Source organism: Triticum urartu, chromosome 7A (assembly GCF_056163025.1).
Source record: "Triticum urartu cultivar PI428250 chromosome 7A, HENAU_Tu73, whole genome shotgun sequence".
Lineage (NCBI taxonomy): Eukaryota > Viridiplantae > Streptophyta > Magnoliopsida > Poales > Poaceae > Triticum > Triticum urartu.
In genome coordinates this window covers 552727830-552741474 of record NC_141879.1, presented here as the reverse complement: position 1 = coordinate 552741474, position 13645 = coordinate 552727830, and the positions used below count along the sequence as shown (strand labels likewise).

At 45.2% G+C, this 13645-nt stretch overlaps 1 protein-coding gene and 2 pseudogenes across 2 annotated transcripts; 1 reads left to right on the top strand and 2 right to left on the bottom strand.

The window, feature by feature from the left end:
• Nucleotides 1–1006: 1006 nt before the first annotated feature.
• LOC147960401 (uncharacterized) lies at nt 1007–2892 on the bottom strand (annotated as a pseudogene).
• An 860-nt stretch (nt 2893–3752) lies between these two features.
• RID3 (Transducin/WD40 repeat-like superfamily protein) lies at nt 3753–10038 on the top strand. 2 transcript variants are annotated; one of them, XM_048686526.2, is made up of 9 exons: nt 3753–4058; nt 4141–4254; nt 4349–4476; nt 4556–4694; nt 4779–4978; nt 6169–6296; nt 9019–9212; nt 9319–9511; nt 9819–10038. In XM_048686526.2, exons 1-8 carry the CDS (start codon nt 3849–3851, stop codon nt 9457–9459), a joined length of 1254 nt encoding a protein of 417 aa, XP_048542483.2. In that variant the 5' UTR covers nt 3753–3848; the 3' UTR covers nt 9460–9511; nt 9819–10038. The 2 variants fall into 2 exon arrangements, with proteins under 2 accessions (XP_048542483.2, XP_048542482.2); XM_048686525.2 differs by having other exon boundaries at nt 9316–9511.
• Nucleotides 7722–8425, bottom strand: LOC147960400 (uncharacterized; annotated as a pseudogene).
• Nucleotides 10039–13645: the final 3607 nt, after the last annotated feature.

Here is a 13645-nt window from a genome sequence, read left to right as displayed (position 1 = left end):
ACTAGGCCTTCGGTTAATAGGTTAGTCCCAAAAATAATATAAAAGTGCATAATAAAGCCCATTAAACATCCAAAACAGATAATATAATAGCATGGAACAATCAAAAATTATAGATACGTCGGAGACGTATCAGATACTACACCAAATGTAGCTCATACCTGCCATTGGTTCAACATCTAGCAAGTTTCCACTTGGGTAATACTTGGCTCGTAAGACACATGTACAAACGGAGTCCGGGGCCCGGAGTAATCGCCAACTATGACGCGCGAGCATGGCCAAACTAAATGAGTGGAGGTCTCTAAACCCAAGACCGCCTTCCTCCTTTGATAGTTTCATTTTTCCCATCCGACCCAATGCATTTTCCTCTCATCTGGTTGTTGGTTTCACCAGTACCGACATATGAACTGACTTATTTCATCACACAAGGATTTAGTAAGATCGAAGCACGCCATAGCATAGGTCGGGATGGCTTGGGCAACTGCCTTAACATAAACCTCCTTCCCAGCCATAGACAAACATCTTTCCATGCCTCCGTGAAGTCTGCTCACAATGCTGTCCTTAATGTATGTGAAGCATTTCTTCGTTGGCTTTCCAATGTATGTTGGCAGCCCCAAATATTTGCTTTCCTTCGTTTCAGCACCTAGCTGAAGTTCCTGCAACAGTAAGTTTTTGACACACTATTTGGCATTGGTACTGAACATGACAGCTGACTTTTCTCTATTTATCACTTGTCCTAAACTTTCCTCATATGCATGTAGGATCCCGTTGATGGCTTGCACACTGTGCACTGTAGCTTCCATGACAAGTAGCGAGTCGTCAGCAAAAAGGAGGTGACTGACCCGAGGAGCTTCAGGGGCAAGTTGAATACCGCGTACATGCCCTTCCCTTTTTGCATGATGTAGCAAAGCTGAAAAACCTTCAGCACAGATTAAGAAGAGATGCGGGGAGATTGGATCGCCTTGTCGTAAACCTCTGCCCGGAATGATGGTTTTGGTTAAGTCACCATTCACTCTAACCAGTATGAAACAGTGGTGACACATTGCATAATCAGTTGTACAAACTCCCCTGCAAAGCCCAACTGTGTCATCATTCCTTCCAAAAAGGGCCACTCAATCCGATCGTAAGCTTTGCTCATATCTAACTTGAGCACCATGTATACATCTTTCCCACTCCTCTTCCTACGCATATAATGTGTCATCTCATAGGCCAAGATAGTATTATTCGAAATCAATCGCCCCGGGACAAATGCACTCTGGTTAGGCAAAATGAGCTCATCCAAGATCACCTTGAGTCGGTTGGCAAGAACTTTGGATACAAGTTTATACACCACGTTGCACAGGCTATTAGGGCGAAGATCCTTGATCCTTTCTGGGTTCCGAACCTTCGGGATGAGCACAACAATAATTTCATTCCATCCGTCGGGTATACTGCCGCCCTGCAACACGTGTAGAACTTCTTGGACCACAACTTCTCCCACCGTACCGCAAATCTCTTGTAGAACACTGTCGGCATACCATCATCCCCTGGGGCTTTAAGATCACCCATATCATCTAGTGCACTCTTGATTTCCTGGGCTGTGTACTCTTTTAACAAAAAGTTGTTCATCTCAGGTGTGACTCGAGGAAGAATGTGTTGTAGTACTTGCCAAATATTTGCACCTGTCATGGGGGTAAACAAGCCAAAGAAATGGTTAGATATGAGGGCCTTTAAGCCCTCCTCCCCTTCTACCTCCACCCCATCATCTCCTTTTAACTTTGTGATCTGATTGTTTCTCTTCCGCGATGAGGCAAACCCATGAAAGTACTCGGTGTTTCGGTCCCCTTTCGTCAACCATCCCACATGGGCACGTTGTTTCCAAAACACGTCCAGCTGATCCTCAAGACGCCCAAGTTTAAATCGCACAACTTGCTCCTTCCTGACACTCACTCCTGAAAGGTTGCTTCTTCGGCATTCCTCCAATTCAGCCCATAGCTTTTTGATTCTTTTCTGTAAGTCTCCTAACACTTCTCTGCTCCATTCATCCAACCTCCTGGACACTACCTTTAGGCGTTCCATCACCTTACCTTCACCACTCTTTGCTGCATCTTCCCACGCCTCAGTCACCACTTGTTCACAATTATCCTCAAGAAGCCAGCGAGCTTCGAACCTTTTGTTCAAGTTGTTCGGCTTTGGTCTGTTCTTTTTGGTCGCACCATGAACATCAAGGATGATCGGGCTATGGTCTGAATGTTCAGGGCAGCCGTTGCGTACCTTGTAACCTGGAAAACGCATACACCATTGAGGATTTGCAACAGCCCTATCAAGACGCTCACGAATGTAACCATCCAAACGGAAATTATTATTGCGCCAAGTAAATACATCACCCTCGAAACCAAGGTCGTTCAAGTTACACAAATTTAAAGCATCACGAAAACGATCCATCTGAATTTGGGCTCTGGGCACCCCTCCTTGCTTCTCAAAGTTGTAGAGGATCTTGTTGAAATCCCCCATACATATCCAGGGTAGCCTTTCTTGCTGATGTAGTGTACGTAAAAGACGCCACGTATCTTCCCTGAGTTCAGTTCTAGGCTCGCCATAGATGCCTGTAAGTCTCCATTTGTATCCATCATCTTCTTCGATCGTCACATCAATGTGCATTCTTCCAAGCCATCTCAAGCTCAGGTTCACTTCTCTTTTCCAAAGCATAGATAGTCCACCACTCTTCCCAGCACAAACCTTGTAGACGAGGTGTGTCATCCCCAAGGTTTGGTGTAGCCGTTCCACTTTATTTTTATTCATCCTAGTTTTTGAAAAAAAAATTACATCGGGATCCTCCTTCTTCTGGAGTTCTAGAAGACCTCGAACTACCGGCCTGTTCCCGAGCCCCCGGCAGTTCCACGTCACAATTCTCATTTCTGCTCGCGGAGCTGTGCCGACAGCCCCGCTTTCTCATTGATCGGAACACCCTCTCCCTCAACTCCTTCTATGTCCCTCTTTAGCTTCTTTCCGTCCCCATCTCCTTCCAGACCACTCTCATCGGAGCCTCGTTTTCCCATCATAGATTCAGTCTTCTCTATAGTATTGCCCTTCATACCACCAACACCCTTCCCAACCTTCCTCTGCTTACGTACCCATGTACTCCCTCCGCCCTATTTTATCTTCCCTGGACTCTGCTAAACTGCTCCCGATATCCGATGGTCGATGTGCATGGGGGTGTTCACATCGCTGACCTCAGGCCCTGCCTGCGCTGCTTTGCCGGAGTCTACTGGTGGCTTATCTGCATCACTCGACCCTTCTGTACAAGACTGTATTGCAACAAACATGTCCCTACCGTCCCTTTTGTCCTGAACCGTACTGGTCTCATTCGACGTCTGATCCTCAAAACCGAGTTTCTTTACTCGATCATTAACTCCCTTCTCTGTACATACCCGACCATCAGTGAGTTTTAGTGGACTAGTAACTTCTCCCTCCTCCCGTACCTTGTCTTTCTTGCTGTTGTTTTCGAGGCTATCCTCTTTTCTCCAGGATCTGCTGTCACTACCTGAATTCTTACTGTTCTTGCTTCCTGCATTATCAAAGTATCTACTCTTTCCCCCTTTTCATCTACTACCATCAGATTTGACGGCTTGTGAGGTGGCGGATCCGGCGGCGGACGCGTAGCAGCACCCAAACTTTTAGGGATAGAGCAAGTTATTGAGGATTTGATAGTATGCGTTTTTTTTAACATCTGATTTTTAGAAAGAAAAAGGGGTGAACCTGCTAGAAGTTGCTCGGGATGTGCGACGAAGTCCACTTGCCTTTCAAATTTCAGAACCAGTCCGCTTTTCAGTTTAGGAAACCCTAAACCCTAGCCTCCTCTCCCCACTCCCATGGCGCCGCCGTCGCAACTGGTGCTTGCGGCCTCCTCCACCGACGCCGGCGTGGCCGCGTGGGACCTCCGCACGGGGGCCGAGGCCATCCGCCACCGCCCCTGCGCCTCCCGGCCACGTGCCATCGCTGCCGTCGCCGGTCGCTTCCTCGCCGCCGCCCAAGTCGCCGCCGGCAACTCCGCCCCCATCCACTACTACCACTGGGACAAGGTAAGCACTCTTCACAAACCGGACTTCATTTACTTGAACTCGAAACCCTAGGCTGAGCTTGTGTTGTCGGTTCCTGTTGCAGCCTCAGGTGGCTGTGAAGAGCTTCCCCGCCGAGCCAATCCGCGCGCTCATTGCTGATCCAGAGGGGAACTATCTCATCGGCGGCGGTGTGTCCGGTGACATATTCTTTTGGGAGGTGAGGGGATTGTGGTCTCTAGGTGGTGTGGTGGGAACTGTTATTGAAAAGTTGTTCCAGCTTACACATGTTAAATTTTGTGTGCTTTGTGTAGGTGGCTAGTGGAGAGCTGCTTGTCCGATGGCATGCTCACTATCGTGATGTTAGGTGCCTAGCCCTGTATGACATGTTGCTTGTCTCGGCGTCCGAGGATGGGAGCATCAAAGTTTGGGATCTGCTCACGTATGTAGTTTGATGAGGGTAAAAGTTGGGTGAACTATTTTGTATTTTGTTTGACCGGGTTAATTGGTGTTGATTGCAGGATGCTTGATGAGCAATCAAGGTTTGAGGCAAAGACACCATACCTATACAACTTTAATCAGCACACACTTCCTGTAACTGATATTGCTTGTTTTCATGGAGCAATTGCTTTGTCATCTTCAGAGGATCGTACATGTAAAGTGTGTGCTCAATTACTTCTTTTGCTTTTTAGTTGTGAGATAATGAAGGATCTCAATGCTCATATATTTGTTATCTTTGCCCAGATATGGAGTCTATCAGAGGGCAGAATGCTGAGAAGTATTTCATTTCCTGCTGTCATTGATTCTGTCGAAATAGACCCAAGAAGTCATATTTTCTATGCTGGTGGTAGAGATGGAAAGATATATGTTACTGCTATGGGTGTTGATGTCTCCTCTCAGGGCCGTGATGATTTGTCTATTCTTGGTATTCTGGATGACCACAGGTTTGCTTACTGTCCTAGTTTTTCCTTAGTGTGTCTCTTTTATCATGTGATGATATAAGTAGCTCCAATACGTAGACTGGTTAAAAATTTGTCCTGTTTGCTTGTGCTGTAACTGGGCTTGAGATCTGAATTTGCCATTTCACTCTCTGGCTAAATCAATGCAGCTTATTTTGTTGTTCTTACTGTTGTACTTTGCTTGATTTTGTATTTATGCTATAATTTTATACCCTAGTATTAGTGAAGTGCAATCCATATGCATAAAATGTGTTAGTGTGTTGTATGCAAATATGCTTAACAATAACTGGCTGTTGCTTTTGATATCAACTATATGTCAGAGTAAGCATTATTCTAACTTGTGGAAAGTTAGTTCACCTTGGTATCAGTACTGTGCAGAAGATTGCTGGACGACATGCCGCGAAGGGGATTGGGCTTTTAAAAGGAGAGACGCACTTGATTGCAGTGAGAGGACTAGAAGGGTTGACAAATAACATATATAGACGAGTTATCTGTTTGAGGCTTGTCTTTTGACGAATTACATGCCAGTAGCTATGAGGACTCAACCTTAGTACTCATAACTTAACTCACTTGTCCTTGCTTTGACCTAGTACTTACTAACCTCTACACCACTACTAGATGGGAAGTAGGTCTGAAAAATACACCAATTGAACTCTCCTTCTGGTTGCTATATCCGAGTTGCAGGAGGACTGTCGCTGCCCCATGAGCTGCACATCCTTCCCGTTGCTGCTGCCCATGTTTTAGTCTGCTGGTGAACTTCTGGCGAAAATTGAGGCGATAAGCTGCTTGGTCCATGAACTTGAAGTTGTAAACAGAAATGTTTGAATGGTCTCTTGATCAAGGAGAGTATGTCCTGTTAACTGGTACTAGATTTGGTTGTGCTGTGCTCGGGTACTGGTATAGGTGCCTGGGAGCAATAAAGAAATGTGCAAGAACTTTTATTCACATCCAATGCTTGAACTTGTATTATTTCATTCGACCAATACTTCATAACTCACCGTATATAGTTTAGTTTACTGTTTACTGGAGATATATGTACTTTGGTTAGTGGTACAAGATAAACTAAGATCTCAACAAATACACTGTTTAGTTTGAGTCGCTTCATTTCAAATATTCTGTTATTTGTGTTGCAAAATTTCTTTAATTGATCCTGGTGATTTGTGTAATTTGTTCAGCAAGGCGGTAACGAGCTTAACATCAAGTACAGATGGCCTTCTACTAGTATCTGGTTCGGAGGATGGTAATGTTCGGGTTTGGGATACCAGAAGTCAGCAAGTAACCCGGAAATTCAAACACTCCCAAGGTTCGTAGTTTATTTCCACACTTGAACTTTTGCTCTCCAGACCTTATGTAGAAAATGTGAAAAGTTTGAACCTGTTTGATAAGTATTCTGCATTATCGTGGACTATGGAGTTGTTTTTCTGTGTGTGAGAGAAGTTGATGGTCGTGACCATGCTTAATTGTGACTATTAGAAACACTCCTGTTGGAAGAAGCAAATGAGATGTGCTATTTAATGCTGGCACCTTCAGTAGATTGACATGTATGTCTAGCTTGTTGCCTTGCTTGCTTGTATAGCATGCTTAATGGTGACCAGAAAGTAGAAATATTCCTATTAGAAAAAGCAAATGAAATGGTATTAAATGTCTGCACCTTCAATAGATTGAGACACGTCTAGTTTGTTGCCTTTCTAGTATTGGTTGTAGGTTTACCGCATTAATTCCATTAAAGATGTATATCGAGAACATTTGAAGTTTGCATTGTATGCACCCTGCACATACTGGTGTACAGGGATAATTTACCTATGGACAGCTGATGTAAGCATTACGGGTTAACAACTTTGATTTGCATGAGTACTCACCACTCACCAGTCACCATGGAGAAAACTTGAGTATCTTTAAATTAAGGTAGTTATGAAAAGATGCAAGGGAATTTTTTTATTTCGATACTTTCCTGTATTGTAGGGGCTGTTTGGTTCTCAGCCATACATCGCCACGCCAAAGCTGTGGTGGGCCACGCTTCCCTAGGCAGGTGTTTGGTTCTGCATGAAGGTTGGCTAGCCACAGCGCAAAAGAGCTTCTGCAGCAGAGATTCTCGCCAAATGTGTGGCGTTCGTTTAGCCCGCCACACTTTCTGTGGCGTGCCACAGGTGTGGGCTAGCACCTCAACTTAGGTGTGGCAATTTTAGTCCCCAACCAAACAGACCAGTAGTGTCATATTGAGTTAATCGTCTGTAGTATCACGACAGACCCAAAGCCGAGTCCTACTTTTTACTAAATGGTGATGGCAAGTGTTCAAGTGTTCATTTGATCTGTGTGATAGTTTGTAATTCATGCTGGAGAACATGTCATTCTATGTCCTTCATGCACGCACGATGGAACCATTTAACTTTTGTTGTGCACAATAGCCCCAGTAACAAGGGATATGCTATAACAGCACAGCAAGCTGGTGCAACTGATTGTGGTGTAGCAAGGGTATGGTGGAGAACTGTTTTTCTCGAGAAAACGCAAATGGCCTTTGCGTTTCATTGCATTGGAAAGATAGGGAATTTACATCCTCCTAGGAGGCAGATTTACACAGTTGTCGGATGATCAGTGGACATCCCATGATGATGGCAAAACAACCCTGAGCCCTTGAGCCCCGGCCTTTGCCCAACATCGGGCCTCGTCCTTGATCCGGTCGACAAGCTCATTGAGCGATGGGCTCACATGGTCAAAAACGCACGCGTTCCTATGCTTCCAGATCATCCACGGCACCAAAAGCGCCACGGATTTGAGCGCCTTGCGGAGCGCTGGCGGTGTGGAGTCCTTCGCGCGCAGCCACCAGTCCATGATGGAGTCGTCGTGCTCGGGCGTCGGCGCCGGCAAGCGCAGCCAAGCTAGGATCTCATGCCATGTGTGCCTAGCGAAGGGGCACGCGAGCATCAGGTGTCTGATTGTTTCCGGCTCTTGGTCGCATAGGAGGCATCGCGGGTGGTGCTGCAGGCCACGGCGTGCAAGCCGCTCCGTGGTCCAACAGCGATCTTGGCAGGCCAGCCAGTGGAAAAATTTCACCCTTGGCGGTGCCCAGCTCCTCCAAATGAGTTTCCAGGAGTGGCAGCCCGTCGCGCCCTGGAAGGTTGCCCGGTAGCAGGACTGAGCAGTTTACACGCCGTTAGCGATCCAGCTCCAGAGCAGCTTGTCCGGCTCGTTGGACAGCTCAACGTGCTGCACAAGGTGCCAGAGCTTCAGGTACTGTCCAATCTCGGGAAGGCCGAGCAGCCCACGGATGTCGCGCGCCCAGCTGTTGCCGGCCAAGGCCTCTGCCACCGTTCTCACTTTCCGGCGATGCTTGGGAATGCACTGGAAGAGCATGGGCGCAAGCTCACGGACGGACAGGCCGCCGAGCCAGCGGTCCTCCCAAAAGAGGGCGGTCGATCCGTCCCCAATGGCCATGGTCGTGGAGGCATGAAAGAGGGCATGCTCTTCCAACTGCAGGTCCAGCCCCTGCCATGTGCGCTCAGTGTCCGTACGCGCAAGCCATTAATTTCCTTGTCATGTCTGATGAGTAAAAACTCAAACGGAGTAAAGGCGTGAGCGATCAATAGCAGTAGGGAGTAACAGGTGGCTAACTGCATACATTATTTTGCGATTACCAGAGTGATTTTCACCATTCATTTACTTGACTTGATTGTTTTGCTTGACAACTCAACTGGTGTAAATGTACGCAAGAGTGAACAAAATGAATACCCCTTGACAACTCAACTGATGCAACTGTTTAGGTGCTTTGGTACTTTATTTTTGTTTATTTATAGTCACAAGTCTTTCAAATGTGGAGCACTGAAGCCAATCGCCCTTTTGTGCGAGGTTCATCTCTCGTGATAAAATATAATATATCTCATGGTACACTCACATTTGTTCTGTGAACCTGTTTCAATTAATTGCCATACTATAATGTTTTATTATGCCATTTGGCTATGCATATAATTTCTGAATCATGCCTAGGGAAAATTGTCTTCAGAGATTTTGATAAAAATCCTGTCTCACAGGTCCAGTAACTAATGTTCTCATAGTAACACCCAAAAGATTAAATCTGCCACCTTTACAACCATTGCGTAAAGTGTGTGCAGCGAGTGGCGAAGTTGAACCACGGGCTGTAATTCTGCCCAACCCTGAAAATGATGTTCATATTGCTGGAAATCTCAGCTCTAACCTTCTAGAGCAGCTCTTGGATGCACAGCAGGTCAGCTGATTTTCGTATTCCCTTATATTCTGTGTAACACATTTATTAACCTTCTATTTTCATGTTTCTTTGTGTTGTATCTTATTGTTATACTTTGGTCCAGCAGCATGGCAATTCTAGGTTATTTGATTCTGGGGTGAGCACTCTGAATGGCGTACCAAACCAACAGGGTACAGAATGGAGAAGTAAATACCTAGAGTTGCAGGATCTCTTTGTGCATGAGGTTCTTGGTGATATGCCATCTTAATGGACATATGATACCACAAGACTGGATATTACAGGCCATTACTGCCAGTTAGGTGAGAACTGCATACTAGTATTTTTCTTTTGTTGTTTAATTAGAATGGATAATGGTGAAAGGCTACTCTGTATCAGTGTTGACCTTGTGAGCTCAAAAGGGGTCAGATGATGATATTTCCACATACGGTGATCGATGATTTTTCTTGCCCTAGTTCTACACTTGTGGATTTATGTAGCTTAAGAAAAAAAAGATATTGAAACTCATTTGTGAACCTCTTACCAGAATCATATTGCACCATCTATATACGTTGTCTTCTATTGCTATTTGTTGCCCGTGGCAATTTATGTTTCTGGATCATTGTGCAGGGGGGGTTGCGGCGAAGAACTGTTCAACTAGCAAAGCTGGGAAATCCATGGATGCCGAAGATGACTTCCTTGCAACAAGGAAACTTGTACCTTTAAATGCGTTCATATGTCAATCGACATGTGGCGGAACGATACCAGAAATATGAAAAAAACTGTAAACGGATCAAAGACGGGCATGTGAAACTGACTGAGTAAACAGAAATGAAGGAAATTTTGCTTAGTGTAGGGTGCGCTGTAGTGAGTTATTATTTGCCTGGTCCTCAATTATGTACTGGGTGGATCTCCTGATCTAACGCTCTAAATCGTTCCAACGTTGTGCACCAATTACATGGCGATGTCGTTCCAATGTAATTATTCTGCAAAGTGTCCCAGAATTACCTCCTCTCCGGGTCATTGCCTGCCTATCGTGGCCAATTCAGCCTGATATGACCCGAGGCTGGCGGTTGGGTTGTACAAGCAACCCATTCATCCATGTTAGCTGCAGTAAACGGCAGCCATCTCGGGGACCTTGGCGGTAGCATGTACAACCCTATCGCTTGAGACCCCGGCGGTAGGTGCTCAGCAGTTTTAATCCCGTGAGGGCCGGGTTGTGGGGCCCATCCACGAACCAGCCTCCATCTTCTCCCCTACGTGGCCGCAAGAATAGAGAGGACTTCCCTCTCTCATCCCTTCCACTCCCTTTCTCCGATCTACTTCATTTCTCCATCGTTTTTACGGATCGAGATGGCTCCAAAACGAGAGAAGTAAGCTCTATCTATCCCTTCAATTCGTTTTAGTTAAAAAGCTTTTGATACGATGCATTATTTGGCACAAGATAACCCTATTTCATCTAGTACATCTAGTACCATCGGCACTAAGGACACTATGCTAGATCATGCATTCGACAACGGTCATCGCGCCCGTTTTATGGCGAATGAAGTGGTAAGAAGGGTGTGTTTGGTTTACAGCCAGCGACGACCACACCAAAAAATTGGCTTGCTCGTGAGATTCGGCTGTTGTTTGGATCATCCCCAAAACTTCAGCATGCAGCTCCGTAATGACTCTTAGTCAAATGTGACATTGAGCTTCTCCATATGCAGCTCCTCGCCACAAGATATTTGTAGTTTTCTTTGGCAATTCCTATTCGGCGCCTTAACGTACGTTTTGTTAACTGGCCCTGAAGGCGCTCTTACCTGAGCTGGCCCATATACTAATTCTGTAAACCCCCCAAAAAGGTTGCAAGCTACTGGATTTGAACCAGCAACAAGTGCGTTCGAAGGTAAGCATAGTAATCCAAGTGTGTTCGCGTGCCGGGTGGCTACTGACTGCTTACCTACATGGGTTAATAAGCAGCATCGTACACTTGAAGTTTCTAATCTTTGTCCTGTGTGTGCAACCGAACCGGAGGACACATTTCATGCTCTTTGCAGATGCCCTCGAGCAGTCGCGCTGTGGCAGGCAATGGCGCAGCAATGGAGTATTCCGGACATCCGACGACTGGTGAATACAGGGCGAGAGTGGTTGCTTCAAGTGCTAGCGGAGTTGTCGGAGGAGAAGCGTTTGTACACGCTCATGACCATTTGGCGATGCTGGCACGTGAGAAATGAGATCGTCCATCACAAACGGCCGCCACCAGTGGAGGCATCGACCCGGTTTCTCTCCAGCTACATATGCTCCTTACTTGCTTTGCAGGCCAATCCCAATGGTGACCATGTTAAAGGCAAGATGGTGGCTGTACCTCAGTACAAGAGGCGTGCATTATCACATGCGGGCGAGGTAGTAAAGAAAAGGCAGGGATTGGACGCGCCGCCGGCGGGCGGCGTTAAGTATTGATGGCTCATTTTCAGAGAAAGATGATACAATGGGGGCTGGGATGGTCCTTCGGGATGATAGGGGAGCGATCATCTACTCGTCTTGCCGCGAACTGTGCCGGTGCGCGTCTTCATTGGAGTCTGAACTACATGCATGCTGGGAAGGCATTTCCCTTGCCATTCAGTGGTCAGCCCTGCCCATTGTTATTCAAATTGACTGCTCCGAAGTCGTCAAGCTAATCACTGAAACGGGAGAGGATAGATCGGCACACATGATGATGGTGCAAGAAATTAAGCAACTTCTTCAGGAGAATAGGGAATTCTTAGTCAAGCATATTAAGCGAGAGCAAAACATTGTTAGTCATTACCTAGCGAACTATGGTAGAATAAAGAAGCGCACTGCGGTGTGGCTTCGCTCAGGACATGAGGAGGTACCTGACCTATGTATTGCAGACTTGGTTGCCGCTTGATTAATGAATTCTCCTTCCCCTCGCAAAAAAAAGGTAAGCATAGTAACCACTCGGCTATTCCACCAGTTTTTTCTTTCCTTTTATTTCTTTGTTCAGTTTGTGGCTTTTTCTGAACGTTTTTATTTTTCTTAAATGCTCGAATTCTTTTAAAATCCATGACTTCTTCTTCAAAATTGATGAACCTTTTTTTCCCCAAAATCCATGAACTTCATTCAAATTCGTGAACCTTGTTCCATATTCGTGAGCATCTTTTTCAAAATCAATGAACATTTTACAAATTTGATGATATTTTTTCATTGAATAAACTTTTTTTTTTCAAATTTGAATGATTTTTTTCCCAAAATCTATGAACTTTTTTCAAAATTGATGATTTTTTTTTTCAAAATCGATGCCTTTTTTTTACAAATTTGATGAAATTATTTCCAAAATTGATGGACCATTTTCAAATTTGTGAACTATTTTTTCATATCAATGAACTTTTTTCAAATTTGATGAGCTTATTTCCAAAATTGATGAACTTTTTTCAAAATTGGTGAACTATTTTTTGAAATCAATAAACATTTTAAATTTCATGTTTTTTTTTCAAAATTAAACCTGCAGTTTTTTTCCTAGGAGACCAACTGAATAAAAAATCTAGCTTTTTTAGAGAAAGAAAAGGAAAAAAACTAACGGGCAGACCTGCGAGCCGGCGAAGCGGTCTGGCGAGGTGACGCAGTACTGGGCCGCGGCCCGCTGGAATGCACGCGAGCGCCAGCTGCCTAGACGGCGCTTAAAGAGCTGACTAGGAGCTCCCTTTTTTTTTTGCATCTACAAGATATTTGTGTGATCATATCCAAATCTATGCGGCTCAAGCAGCCCAATCCCAATAAAAGAGCTCCCAAGCCCACTAAAAGACCACATCAAGCCCAAATTAACTCAAAGTCTTTGCGACACACTCAAGAAGAATGATATCCAAAACAGCCTTAAATGGTTAGGTTTTTTCTTTTTGCAGGCGACTCAAATGATCAAGTTAGCCAACAACTTGAAAAGTAGCCTCCGTATAATTGGGGCATCTCAAGAGTAAAGCTCAAATGGACATCTTGATTTTCCCTGGACAGCTGAGCGGATGTCAGCAATCCAAGACTACCATCCAACAATCTCCTACTTGTCCGCTCCTTATCTAATGGAAAGAGGAGAGAGGGAAAAAGGGGTTTGTGGTGGGGTCCTATGCTAAGTTTTTTTTGAGGGGTGGGTCCTATGCTAAGTTGGCGGTGTCCATGGACACATCCGGACTACCCTACTCTTTCTTTTATTTGGTGCTAGATTGAGTGATTTTGGAGTTCGGGCGTGTCCACAGACAATTGAGGGATGACATTGGATCGCCAAAAGTGTCCACCGAACAAATAGGGGGGAATTGAGGGTCTGTATTAGAAATGCCCTTACAACTTGAATATGTTAGTAGTGCATGTCCAATCACATTATAGGTGGTGGATGATTCGCCCGAGCATTGACAATTTCCTTCGACGAGTCTTCTATTTTTTTTTCTATTTCTAGACATTGTGTTCGATCATCCGGCCTACTTCCTCCG